This window comes from Perognathus longimembris, chromosome 14, assembly GCF_023159225.1.
Source record: "Perognathus longimembris pacificus isolate PPM17 chromosome 14, ASM2315922v1, whole genome shotgun sequence".
NCBI lineage: Eukaryota > Metazoa > Chordata > Mammalia > Rodentia > Heteromyidae > Perognathus > Perognathus longimembris.
Genome location: NC_063174.1, coordinates 35,285,151 through 35,299,875, shown reverse-complemented (window position 1 = coordinate 35,299,875; position 14,725 = coordinate 35,285,151). Strand labels below are relative to the sequence as shown.

Below are 14,725 nucleotides of genomic sequence, written 5' to 3'. Positions count from 1 at the left end.
TGTATATCCACACAAGATACCTACTAAATACAAAGCAAAAACAGTATTTCTCAGTGGAAAAACCTAGCAGACACCATTATAATCAAGTTATCAAAGTTAATTATCACCAGTCACACGACATATCAACATCATGAAATTCCCCCTTCCTACCCCCCCCCCCCCACGATATACTGGGAAAAAATGTATCACATGTCAGGCATTTCTGACAAATGACATAATAAATCATGATGAAGCATCATAAAAATCTAAATTTGAGGGACACTGTACAAAGTAACTGACCTATATACTCTTCAAAAATATTGAGGTCATGGAAGACAAAAACTTGAGGAATTGTTCTAGATTAAATGTGCCTAATGTGATATAGCTAAATATAACACATGATTCTGGGTTGGATCCCAGATCAGAACAAAAAAGCATAATTTTTTTCCTTTTCTATAAAGATCATTATTTTTAAAAAGCACAATTTAATTGGTATTACATTACATAATAGTATTGTGGCAATGTTCATTTCTCGATTTTCATAATTGCACTGAAGTTATATAAAATGATGTCTTTTATTCCTTCCCAATCACCCTGTTTTACCCCTGATTCACAATGGAGCAGAGGTAAGAGGCACTGTGTCTTTAATGTACTCACAGGCAGTTTAGGAAAGTAAGTATATTAATATAAAAGGGATGATAGAACATATAATATTTTAATATTTGAGGAAATCTGGATGAAAGGCATTCAGGTATTCTTTATGCTATTATTGCAACACTTCCGAAACAAAAACTTTTTTCAGTAATAACCCCTTTACGAAACAATGTATGACTTTTACATTCTTCAAGAACTTAGGCATTATAAATAACTCCATTTTAGGATTTTTATTTAATATTTCATTATAACCACACAGTGATACCTACTTACACACAAGCCCTGTTTTCTTAACTACTTTCAAGGATGAAAAAGTATCTTAATATCAAGACCCAAAGATGCTATGATAATAAACTCTACATACATCTCCAAAACTTATTCTGGTCAATTAGCTCAGAGTTGTCTTTACTAGAATTGTCCATTTTAAAAATAGTTACAAATAGACTAAAAACTACTTATGTTTTTCCTCTTCTTCCTAATTGTTTATTCAACAGTTCTGAGTCAGTTTCATAAACAAAAAACCAAGAATAAGAAAAAATAATAACCATAATTTTTAGGTCGTGTAGTCAGGAAATTGAAAATTATCCTTCCTCAGTGTCTGTACTACACAGTTGAAAGATTAAATAATAACACTAAATGCAACACTAAATATATTTTTAAAGGCTATACATATGCTCAGGAGGTTTATTTTTATAAGGCCAAAGTAGGAAAAAGTCAATCATTTTCCATCATTTAGTATGAACTTAGCAAGCACTTGAACTATATCTACAGCATCTTTTTTGTGTTAGCTTTAGTTTTACTTTTGTGCCAGTCCTGGAGCTTGGACTCTGGGCCTGGGCGCTGTTTTTGAGCCTCCTTTTGCTCAAGGCTAGTGTTCAACCTCTTCTGCCACAGCTCCACTTCTGTTTTTTTTGGTAGTTAATAGGAGATAAGTCTTAGGGATTTTCCTGCCCAGGCTGGCTTTGAACTATGATCCTCAGATCTCAGCCTCTTGAGTAGCTAGGGTCATAGGCAAGAGCTACTGGTGCCAGCCTTTTATTCCTTTTGAAGTTTTCTCTTCAATTTGATACTGACATATTTTGGTGTATGCCTCTTTGGATTCATTCTAGTTGTAGTCATTTGAGCTTCATGCATTTGGATGTTCAGATTTAGGGTGGTTTGATCACTATTCTTCAAATAAGATTTGTGTCTCTTTCTCCTCATCTTCTTTGGGACCTCCTGTGAAATACATGATGGCCTCTTATAAGTCCCTTTAGTTTTCTTCACTTGCTTTATTTCTTTTTTGCTTTCCTGACTCCATAATTTCAAACTATCTATCTTTAAGTATACTGAAGTTATCTGCTCTGCAGAAGATACTGGCAGGTTTCTACTTAGGTAATTTATCCTTAAGTTGAACTACCCTCTTAAAGAGGAGTCATTTATTGTTTTGCCCCAGGTTTGTACCCTCCACCCCATTCCATGCATGCTCTGGATGCAGGCTCTGAAATTACTCCATGAGCGCCAGTGCCTTGCACAGTAGAACCACTGCTACAGCAGGAGTGCACATACATGTTCAAGAGCTTCTATGACCAGGCATGTACCTGTGGGTCCAGTCTTGAACTCCCAGAGTGCTACACACATACATTTTACATACCATTACTAATACTTTAGGTGGGATACCTGATACCCTGGGCACTAATGCTGACATCAGTTCAGACCAACACTAAGGTCTTTCCATGTGGTTTGAGCTCCATATCCTGGCTCTAAAGTCTGGAACTCAATTCTTAGACAGTGTATATCAGGAGGACTCTCATGAATCTGTCCCAGGCTATGACTCCTTTATGGGAGAAAAAGACATCAGGATGCTCCCATCAGCCTCTGTGATAAAATCCCCCAACAGTTTTCTTCACTGCTATGGGCATCCAGAGCTTTGGCTATTGAAGACTTCTGTAATCTTTGTCGATACTGATCTCAGCTGATGCTCTCACTGGAGCTGCAACTGCCATACATCCCACCTCATAACCACTTTTATGCTGGTGATTATTTTCCCCAACAAACCACTCACATACACAGATGTCAATTCAAGGCAAAATAACCAATCCCAGGAAATATGTATATTTCCTCCAATAGAATTAAAAATAATTGTTTAAAGGAAGTTTAAAAAGCTACAATAGGACTCAGATAACAAAATCAGAAACCATATATGACAACTCTCCTGAATTGTTCTTATACACTGTATACACATATTGAAACATCACATCATATCCCATAAATATATGTAATTATTATGTGTCAAGTAAAAACATGTTAATAAAAACAAAATAAAAAGTCTATTTTTGTGCTCAAAGTCTTGGCCTTATGCATGCAAAACATGCATTATACCACTGACTTCTGTCTCCAATCTTCACAAATAATCTTTGAACTTGAAGACAGGTCATTTGATAGCATCAAAGAGAGTTTATACTCCAACATTAGTCCCAAATCTTTGTGTTAGGACTATAATGGGTTGAGGTCTGGCATGGAGCCTTTGCTGAGGTAGTGGGCTTATGATGAGGATATGCCTCTGATTTCTGCTGTTGGTTAGGAGGTAGGGCAGGTGCATGGTCTGGTCTGCAAGGCATGGACACAGCTATAGGAGTAAACAGAGGCATACTCTGAGGGATAAGCCAAAGTTGGACAGTGCAGATCATACTAGTTCCAGGTTGCCTTTTTTTTTTTTTTTTTGCTTCTAAGGTAAGAAAATTTAAGAGGCACTGGTATGATAAAAGTTTCTTTAGAAAAGATGGGTACTAGTGGCTCATGCCTATAATCTTAGCTATTCAGGAGGCTGAGATCTGAGGATCACAGTTCAAAGCCAGCCCAGGCAGGGAAGTCCATGAGACTCTTATCTCTAACCACCAGAAAACTGGAAGTGGTGCTATGACTCTAATGGTAGAGCACTAGCCTTGAGCAAAGACTGCCTAGGCCCTGAGTTGGAGCCCGATGACCAACAACAATAAAGTTTCCAAATACAAACTTCAAAATACATAGTGCACTGTGGAACTGGAGAGATAACCTGTGAAAGTGAAGCTCATGTTAAGACTAATGGAAGACAGATTGGATGATAATATTAATAAATGGCACTACCCACAGCAATGGATTCACTTATCCCCTAGATCCCAACTAATAGAAAAGCCAGTACTCAAATTTCATAGAATGGCAAGGGCTCTAAATCACCCAAAAAAATAATTAAAAAAGAAAAAAAACCTGGAATACTCTTCCTTCCCAAATTTGAAACTTATTACAAGGCTACAGTAATCTAAACAGTGTGATGCTGGCATCAGGATAGATATACCAAAAATTCTAGGTATATACCAAAAAAGATTGAAAATAAGTACTCAAACAAAGATCTCTTCACACACATCCATGCTGGAAGTACTGAAACAGTCCAAACGTGAAAAATGGTGAAGAAAATGGTGGTATAAACATAAACATAAACATAAAATATAAACATAAAATAGGAGACTGGGAATGTTACTTGGTGGTAGAGTGCTCGCCTAGCATGCATGAAGCCCTAGGTTCTATTCCTCAGTACCACATAAACAGAAAAAGCCAGATGCTGTGGCTCAAGTGGTAGAGCTCTAGCCTTGAGCACAGAGAGACTTGGGGACAATGCACAGGCCCTGAGTTCAAGCCCCTGGACCCGTGTGTGTGTGTGTGTGTGTGTGTGTGTGTGTGTGTGTAAATAAGATAATTTTATACCGCCACAGAAGGAATGAAACATGTATATATGCCACAATGTTGGTGAAGCTTGAAAAAAAATTAAGTAACATAAAAGAATCCAGACAGAAAACATCTTATACTGCATGAATCCATTTAAGTGACATATCTAGATTAGAGGTAGAAATCCCTAAAGATAGAATCCCAACTGGTAGTTTCCAGGTGCAAGTAAAGAGGAAACGCTTAATGGGTGTGAAGTTTCCTTTTGGGATGTGAAATTATTTTGGAATAAGAGAGTGGTGATAAATGTGCCACACTGTGAATTTATTAATTAACAGTTGATGTTTACTTTAATCATGCAAATTTCACACACACACACACACACACACACACACACACACACACACACACACACCCACCCACCCATCAAAGGGAAGGACATGGGTGACTGGATCTGTGTGAGCCAACAATGAAATGCTAGGAAGATTCAGACAAGCGTCTTCCTCAGTGTGGTAACCTCTGATTCAACAATAGTTAAGATTAAGACTTCTCACTCTCCATAGGCTAAGAATTTTGCTTTGAAAAATCCCATGAGACTCAGAACCTTCTGATTGGGGAAAGGGAAGTATCTTTAAAGTTACAATAATGTAAGTATCACAACAGATCAAAGTCTGATTTCTTTGAGCTCCCAAAATTAGTATGTTTATTTTGTCTCCTAAGTGTAGAGAATCCTTTTAAGGACTACTTAGTATAATTAAATTCGAAAGCTTATTCCTTGTTTTTATTTTGTTTGCTTAATGAGAACATTAATAAGATGAGAGGAATCCAGACCTGCTAGGAATTAATATGAGACTCTCCATGAAGAATAAAGGAAGCAAAAAAGGGCCCAGGGCATGGCTCAAGTAGTAGAGCACTTGCCTAGCAAGTATAAGGGCCCAAGTTCAAAACCTAGTACTGCAAAAAAAAAAAAAGTCTATGGGGAAGGCAGAATGGGAAGGATCGAAAGGTGAAGACTGAATTGTATAGGAAAATAGAGAGGTTTAGAAAAGCTGTAGTTGTTGTTCAGGATCCTTTTTTTCATTTTTTTAAATTTCTATTATGAAACACTTTTACAGACTCATTTTCCAAAGTGACTGCATGGTTATGATGTTCCTCCAGATACTTCTGTGTGTATGTTGCTGAGGATTAAATTCAAGATGTAGAGAATGCTACACAGGTGTTCTACCATTGAACTACCTTTCAGCTCTCATCTTTGATTCTAAATTCTACATTATTATAAGCAGATATGGTCTAATATTATAAGAGACTCCTCTAATAAGTCCAGATTTATCATCAACAGGTATGAGAAACCCTTCCTCAACAATCTCCTGAATAGTGCTGTGTAACCTGAAATCTGAAACCTGGTCCTCTGAAAAATGCACCAGAGAAAGCTCTGAATTCCATTGAAAAGAATATTAACAGGCATTGTTAGCAAGTGTAAGAAGCAGTTTAGCTTCCACGGTTGGATTTCTGAATTGTTTTCTCAATCACAGGGTATACACTTTTCATGGATTATACATCCATTTTAAAATTTATACAAGATGTCCACTTCAGAAACACAAAGACCTCTGAAATAGGCAATTCTTACTCAAAACCTTGGACCATATAGAGAGCTTTTATCCAAGATCAACAGAGTAAGACTGTACATGAATCTGCAATCTTTTACTCTTAATTTTTGTTGCTGTTTTCTGTTCTTTTACGTCCTAGCTAAGGTTTCCTTTAATTATGCTACCCATCTTTTCCTTTGTGTTCATTTACTTTAGTTATTTTTCAATTAGGATCTTATATTTTTGTCAGCAGCCAGCATTGCCCTTAGATACTCTCGAGTATTGCCTATCTGGTAGCTTACGATTATAGGTAGTTACATTACTCCTGGCTTATTTTTTGAGATAGAATCTTACTTTTTTCCCAGGCTAGCTTTTAACCACAATCCTCTTGGCAATTTTAATGGCATTTTTAAGGAGTCAAAGTTTTTCTTTGTGATAGTAAATTAGCTTTTCCCTAGACAATTTAGATAAAACTCTGTTAAATTCTAATTTTTCTCCTTTTTCTAGTACCTATTGAGATATTGAGTTAACACATTTTTTTTTATGTATGTTGAAAAGGGAGTTAATTATAGTTGTCTTTGTTTTGGCTTCATTTAGGAAACATTTAGTAAAACATTATTAAGTAGAAGGAACAGGATACAGAAAAGGGATTAGTCACCAGGTTGGGGGCAAATTCAGAGGAGTTACAGAGGAATCATACCTGAACTGACTTGGATAATAAAGAATTAAACAGAAAAACAAGGGGGTAGATAGTTTATGCAGTGGCAAAAAAGGTCTAAACAATACAGACACCATTTAGCATTAAGAATGGGAAATTGTGGGTAGGTTCTATATGATTACAGTATGAGAATACATGGTAAAGGAAGAATATAGAAAGATAAAAATATATCTAAATAGGAAATCAAGAAGTTCAGAGGAAGAACAACTCATTGTACTCAATCCAAGCTATTAAACCACAATGTCAACGTCAGTAGCCTACCTGTAATGATGAAAATACTTACTGGCTCTGAGGATGTTCTCCTTGCTGCTGCACCTGGACTGGACCTGCAGAAAGAGCATAGATTCAGTAATTTAGGGTTCATAACATAGATAGCCAGATATGTGTATTTAGTGGGCAAACTCCTGAGGTCTAGGAGCAAAGGGTTTTATATGTCTCAGATGTCATAACGTATTAGTAAAAATATGTACTTCGGTTAGTATATTTTAATTCATCCTTCTCATTTTAAAGAAGATTGGCTTCCAGGAAAAATTTACAAGTGTACTATTATAAATTGGACAGAGATAAAACCAAAAGCAATATTTAATTCAAGCATATTTAAATATGTATAGGTGGCTCTCTATGTTTGTGGGTTTCATATCTGTAGATCAGAAATATTAAGAGACATCCTGCATCTGGACTTTTTCTTATTATTACTGCTTAAAGAACACAAGATAGCAATTATTTACATAACAGTTATATTAGGTTTCATAAGTAATATACAACATTTCTAAAATATGTGTAGGTTATATGCATATTACTGCACCATTTTATATAATGGTATTGAGTATATGAACTTTGCTATCGATGGGGATTCAATTCTCCATGGATACCAAAGAATGACTGTGTATAGGATAAGTTTCAGGTTACCACATATTAAGTCATGAATACAGATTCTCAATCTGAAGGCATTTAGCTTAGCTACTGACTAGAATAATGAAATCCATGTAAGAAAGTTATAATCAAATATTCCATTGTAATTTATACATAGAAATATAAAATATCATAGTGACAGGGAAAGAGAAGTCCTATGTACATTTATCTTTGATTCTAATTATCTTTGTGATTTATTGATCATAATTATAATTATAACATAAATTATGAAAAGATGCTTCTGGTGAACATCAATTAAACTCAATTCATTTGTTTATCCAATATTGAGTTATGAATATAATCTATGAATCAAAGCCTTTAAGTTTTTATTTATAAATTCAAGCCAAAGTGAAGCATTCTTTTAAAGGATATCAAACTGTTGTATTCAAGGCCACGTTAGATGGCATTAACATTATTTTTTAATTTCAGACATAACTGTATTTAGGCTCCACACCTTTTCTTCCCACTCCACAGCAGCTTGCCCCAAATGGATATATACACAACAAATTATTTTCTATATCTTAACACAATCTACTATTGCATGAAACAGCTTATGAAAGGAATGTTGTAACTTAGGGTGGATTATGGTTGTCTTTCCTAAAAAATTGTTAATGTTTAAAGAAATAACAATTAAAATGTCACAAACATACAGACAAGGGGAAACAAAACAAAAAGCCACGCACGCACGAGAGAAGAAAAGAAAGGAAAAGAAAAATAAATCCAAATGTTATTCTCTTTTGGCCCAGACTGTTTAAGTGCCTATAAGTATACTTAATAAAGATTCTAATCTGGAATATAAAATTATTTTTCTTACTGACAGATCTCATTGAAGAACAAACTGGACCAAACGGGAAAGAAACTAATGACTGCTTTAAGAAAAAAATATATAAAAAAGAAATTATGAGAGCAAAGAAAAGGAAGAAAGAGATGTTGAGGGAATAAAGCTAGATGACAGAAAAGAAAGCACGGACTGACAGAAGGGGACATATAAATGGAGAATGTTCTACTATTTCTTATTGACAATTCATAAGAAGATAAGAATGACTAATGAACTTGCTGCAAAACAAATAGGCAAGTTGGCACACTACAGAATGAAAATAAGTGTAACTATACCACTACAGCCTTAAAGAGGAAAAGAAACACACACTAACACAAATTAATAGACAAGCTTTAACAAAGAGAGAAACTACGTTTTAAAAAGTGATTCAAAGAACACAAGAGAAAGCTAAAAGTGTGAGAGAAAATCTGGGAGAAAGTAGGAAAAGAAAGAAGAAAATGTTGAAAGACAAAAACAGAGTTCAAAGAAGTCAATGGAAGTCAAGAAAGTCTTCAACAAGGTATGAAACAAGATGTGAAGGAGCCCAAACCCATAGCGCAAAGCAGTGTTTGCGAATGGCAAGTAGCTCCTTTGATCAGTAATAGTTACTCTTAAGTCGTAGCCTCTATTCCTCCAGAGTTCATCTTTAAGCCCTTCCAATCTAGAGTGGAGCTATTGTGCGGATAGAAACAAGAGATTTACAATGAACACAGCAGTTCAGATGAGTCGTTCAAGTTGTCTCATAAAAAGTCAACAGACTTATATACTATTATATACATTAGATAGTGTATATAATGGAAATAGTGAAGAACTAGCTAGATTTTATATTTACATAATAAAACAAAAAATAACAAAGTATCTTTTCTTTCTCCTTGCCTAAGTATTTAGCGAAAATAATTCAAAACATTTTAATAAAGAAATCCAGATTGCTTTAAAGTTTGGAACTTTTTTATTTCAAACAGCCTTAGAGGAAACATTTGGATGATGAAACAATTCAATTCTCTGAGCTAGGAGATCTATCAAGAAGTACAAACTGGCAACAAAAGTATAACCAATGTTTTCTCATTTATGCTGGCTGTTTGAACCAAGTTGGAAGAAAATGCCTTTTAAAATCAATGATTTATAAAACTTTCTTTACTTAAGTGATACTGAATATGCATATTTAAAAACTGAGGAAAACAAGAATTTTACTATTTATGCATGTACTGAATGACCTAACCGTCTACTACACTATGAAACTGGTTACTTTGTAATACCCACTTAAATTTACAGAATATCAATATAATGACTTTTCAATAACTCATGATGAAATTAGGATGTATTTAAAAGAATAAAGCTGAGAAACAATAATTACTCTTTCTTACATATATGAGCTATACAAAAGGTAATATTCTATGAAGTTTTAAGGTTTAATGTTAATATTATTATAATATTTTAAAATTTCGCTGCTTTTTTTTTTGTGGGAAAAGAAGAAAGACTGAGAGACAAAATAAACTGAGATTCTGGCCTAATCCTCAGGAATTAAAATGAAGGGTATGGAACAAATTATCAATTACTTTATTCTACTGTTACATTAGTTTACTACTTTTAATATATGACTGGATTTATATAGTGTTGGAAAAAATTCATCTTTCTACTGTAATCAAAACTAAAGAACTATTTAAAAACACTACACTTATTAAAGTCAATGGAGGAAATGAAAAACCTAAGAGACCTACTGAAAACATTCACTTACTAATCAAGATTGCTTTTGGAGTCAAATAATTCAATTGAATGTGTTTACATGTGCAACAGAATTTTTGCTGAAGATCACATTGTTGTATTAAAGAATCTCAAGGTAAGAAACAGAAAACAAAAGGAGGGAGAGCACATAATCAATGTTAAGCAACAAAGCAAAAATGTTTTAAAAAATCTGAGCAACTTTTAACAAACAACCACAATCTTTAGTACAGTTAGAGAAATCACTTACCTTATACTTAGGTCATAACAAGAATAGCACAGTGTTTAAAGTCAGCTCTTCATTATGGGAGGTACAATTGAAAGCCATAGGTTATAATAGCATGAATCGCTACACAAAAATGAAGACTTTTTCAGCCCAACATGAAAAGCTAACTCTTTAGGGAGAACATTTCAACTTATGTTTAATGCAACATGAAGAACAATTGAGGGTATAAACATCAAAACACATCACAACATATAAAGTCTCACGCCCAAAAGGGAGAATCAATCTCTTGGAACACAGAGATTTCATATGATCATAATTTGAGACATATAAAGGAAGGCACATCACTCTAATGGTAAAAGATGCATGCATAATGTATAACTATCCATTTATCTCCCCAGCCCACATCCCATTCAAACACACAAAAAGCCCACTAAGATTCAGGGAAGGAATGTAGTGCCAAGCTGTTATGAAAAAAGCAGGACACACGTAAGCGTAGCAGTGGTCATGTAATTTGAGGTGTTCTTCCCTTAAACCATCCCATCACCATGCTTAAAGATGCCAGGAAAAGATCCCCTTTCAATGCTGCATAGCTACGAGCCCCCAGCTTGAAGCTAGTGTAAGGAATTTTGATCACCGTTCCCTGCGATGTCAGGGGCTCTCCAGTGGAAGCCAGATGTGTAACACCAGGTAGTGGGGTAAAATGTGTGAGTAACAAACATCTTTCTTTTTCCTTCTGCATTTCACAGAAGGAAGGAGAGAAACAAGTGAAATCAAACCCATGTTAAGGACAGGTTCATAACAATAAATAAATATTAAAATGAAGGTTACAATTGATTGCAAGTTAACACAAGGCAGGTTTCACAAAAAAGTCTCTTATTTTGCTGCTCACCATATTAATTCATATTTTCTTTGCAAATGCTGTATAGTGTGGCTTACATAGAAAAATACGGAGCAGTTGATCAGATGAGGTCAAAGTCAAGAACAAAAGAAATAATCTTTGATGGACATTAAGAAAAACCTTTAAAGTTTTAGCATGACTTTACTGGTCAATAATCACAATTTAAATTAGAAATTAAGATTCTGTATATATGCTTAATTTTGTAATCTGAGAAGTCCTTGGAAAGACACAATTAAGGGTTTTTTTTTGTATAGTTAAAAGAAAGAGAAAACAGGACTACCTATTTAGAAAATAAATTTCCTGTGTACTTTATCCGCAATAAAACTTAGTATGGGCTGTACTTGCCAGTTAATAGGGTCAAAACAATTTATCAGAAAAAAACTTCAAATGTGCTTTTCTACTACTGGATGAAGTACTTAACATCGAGTTTAATTTCTTTGTACAAGATGAATTTTGATTCATGTGTGGCATCTAAATTTAGTTAGCAGATCTGGGACTGTTCAAAAGGCCATGTACTCTTATTACCATTTTTCCTTGTGCATTTTATTCTTAGCAGGCCAAAATAGCTTGATGTTTTTCTTTAGCTTGGATTTAGCATTTTAGGCTGTGTGCCACCTCATAATCTTACTTTCCAATGGAGAGCTACAGATTGTTGTGGGGTTCAAGGGAAATGACATATGTACCACTGACTTTAAGATGTCAAAGAGAGAAACAAACACAGTAGTTGTTTTAAGTGAAGCCACTGAAAGCTGTGAGATGACAGTGTGAGTACACATTCCTCATTATAATTTCCTCATTATTTCAAAGTAGAAGGAAGTTTTAGTTTTGACACAAGGTGTGTGGAGGGAGGGAGAAGGCAAACAAACCAATGTTTTTCAATAGACTGGCCAGAACTTAAAAAAAAATATCATAGCATATGATTACAAGTAGAAAGACAAGCTATATCATCTAAGACATGGAGCAAAGTCTGAACATCCTCATCTAGAAAATGCTTTGTACTCATGATCTTTTAGATAAAGCTCTTCTCTCTCTCTCTGGAATATCTTGTTCATTTTCATATCCAAATTCTACTTGTCCTTCAAAATAAGTTCCTAACTTAGATTGTACCAGTAGCAAAAACACTTCCCAAGTTCCTCAATTAGAAATATAATTAACAATATTTCCTTTATTTCAACAATGTTGACATACTTTACTGACTATAAAATTCAATCCTCCAAAAATATGGCTTCATGACTTGTAATTAAAGTAGCTGTGCAATTATCACCAAAATCTATGTTTAGCTTCTCAAAGTATGTTATTTGAACTTCCACACTCTAAGTACTACTGATAAGAATCCTCAATTAGAATGATCATAGAGAAATTTATAACAAATATACTTTAAACTTTCAACTGTATCAAATATAGTGTGCATAGTAGAGAGCAAACACTTGCTAAATTTTATTTTTCTGTAATTCTTGTTCTTTTCAATTTCTGCAATTAAAACTTTTTTGTGTTTATGCCTGTCCTGGCACTTGGAAGTCAGGATATAGGCATTATCCCTGAGATTTTAAAAAGTACTATATGACTTGATCCATAGCTCCATGGCTTTTTGTTTTTTGGTCGGTCATGGGCACGATCCCTGAGCTTTTCGCTCAAGGCTAGTGCTATACCACTTTGAGCCACAGTACCACTTCCTGTTTTTTTTTTTTTTTGTTAACTGGAGATGAGTCTCACAGATGTTCCTGAAAGGGCTGGTTTGGAATGACAATCCTCAGATCTCAGACTCCTGAGTAGTCAGGATTACAGGTGTGAACCACCTGTGCCTGGCCACATCTGGCTTTTTAGTGGTTAATTGGAGATCAGAATCTTAAGGACTTTCTTGATGGTGATGGCTATGAATTGTGATCCTCAGATTTCAGCCTTCTGGGTAGCTAGGATTATAGGTATGAAAGAGTAGCCCCTGGATGAACACTGATTTTGGATAGCATAAGAATGATCACAGTTAAACCTGAAGTATATAAAACTATTTTACCAGCTTACAAAAGGATTTTAGTTATTGGGCCTTATAGTATCTAGAAATAAAGTATGAAATACAAGTAGATTATAACTAAGAGTATAATATGGATAGCCTATAGAATGATCTCAAACATTTAGAAAACATGTTGGTATTGATATTACTTAAGTTTAATCAAATAGTAACACGTGAAGTACAATAAAAGTTTTGTTTAACTAGAATTTGTGTTTCAGGTCAGGTTGAGGAAATTCCTATTTTCTAACAGAGCAAGATGTTCTATTATCTCATAGGGTCAGGTCACTTGAACAGCAGAGATGATAGAGTTTGATGGGTTGTGGTCTTTTCCGATTTTAATTTGTGTACTTTATTGAACTTAAATATTTAAGGGTAATCTATTTCTGAAAGAACAAACAACCCTTAAGAGGACAGAAAAAATGAGCCTCATTGATATTCTTTACTCACTTCTTTTCTCTACAAATGAACAAAAAAGAAGAAATCAGATTTAAATAACTAAACAGCAACTCTACATACAATCTTAGAGCCTGATATTCTATTTTATTCTCTTCTCACTTTACATTACAAGAAAATTAGTTTAGAAAAGCATTCTTATATGACTCCTTTCAATCATCACTCTATTTGAATAATTTAGGATATAAGTATTTGGCTCATCTAAGCCTAGTGACCATTGTTTGTTTTTAATTAGATTACCATATGGGAAAACATATTCAACTTTTGACTTATTTAGAACATGAAAGACAGCATGATAAAGGAAACATCCTTCTGAGTACAGTAGTTTCCTCTTCCTAGCTATGGTGCCTTGTACATGACATTTCATACTTGAAGCTTGAATTTCCCTATTCACAAAATGGGGAAAATTAAGTAAGTTAATATATGTGAAAATGAAATCTATTCTAAGTAAAAAGAAGTATAAATTTAAATAATCATTATTATCTATACTCAGGTAGATTACATAAGGAGAATCAGAGGCATGTGAATAAAAATTTCCTCTAGATCCTGTCATGAATCAGGGACAACTAACTGACTATAACTGCTATGTTTTTAGGCTAAAGTTTCAGATGAAGGCTGAGGTCTGAAATTACCTCTGAGAAGATTAAATTCTGTGTTGTACAACTTCTGTCAAGTTACCTGTCAAGTTCTGTCAAGTTTTTATGGATCACAGTTTCATCATCTATAAAATAAGGATGTTTCCAGGGCTTTAACCAGAAGTCAATGGGCCCCATAAGAAGACCTAAGGTTATAAATGCCAGGGATCCATTCACTGGGTACAAAAACAGAACTGCAACCTTTTTATCTAGAAACCTAATAATATTATTTACTTTCATTATAAGCTTAGACAATAAACCACAGTAGTATTAATAGAATACTTTACCTAAGGATATATATTAAAATATTACTTTAGCATTATTTCATATTACAGTAGTTATTGGGGCAGCTTGTAGAGTTTGTTATTTCATGCATTTAAAAGAAGTGCTATTATATTACTAATTATTTTTGCTACTTTTGATCATTATTTAAAATAATTTG

The 14,725-nt window shown here is 34.3% G+C and overlaps 1 protein-coding gene across 2 annotated transcripts in view; it reads right to left on the bottom strand.

Annotated features, from left to right (window-relative positions):
• Gphn (gephyrin) overlaps positions 1–14,725 on the bottom strand; it is a 386,872-nt gene that overhangs the window by 97,311 nt on the left and 274,836 nt on the right. For both annotated transcript variants that reach the window (XM_048361849.1, XM_048361848.1), the window contains one exon: positions 6,899–6,941. In XM_048361849.1, coding sequence (XP_048217806.1) covers positions 6,899–6,941 — 43 coding nt within the window. The remainder of the gene's footprint in view (positions 1–6,898; positions 6,942–14,725) is intronic.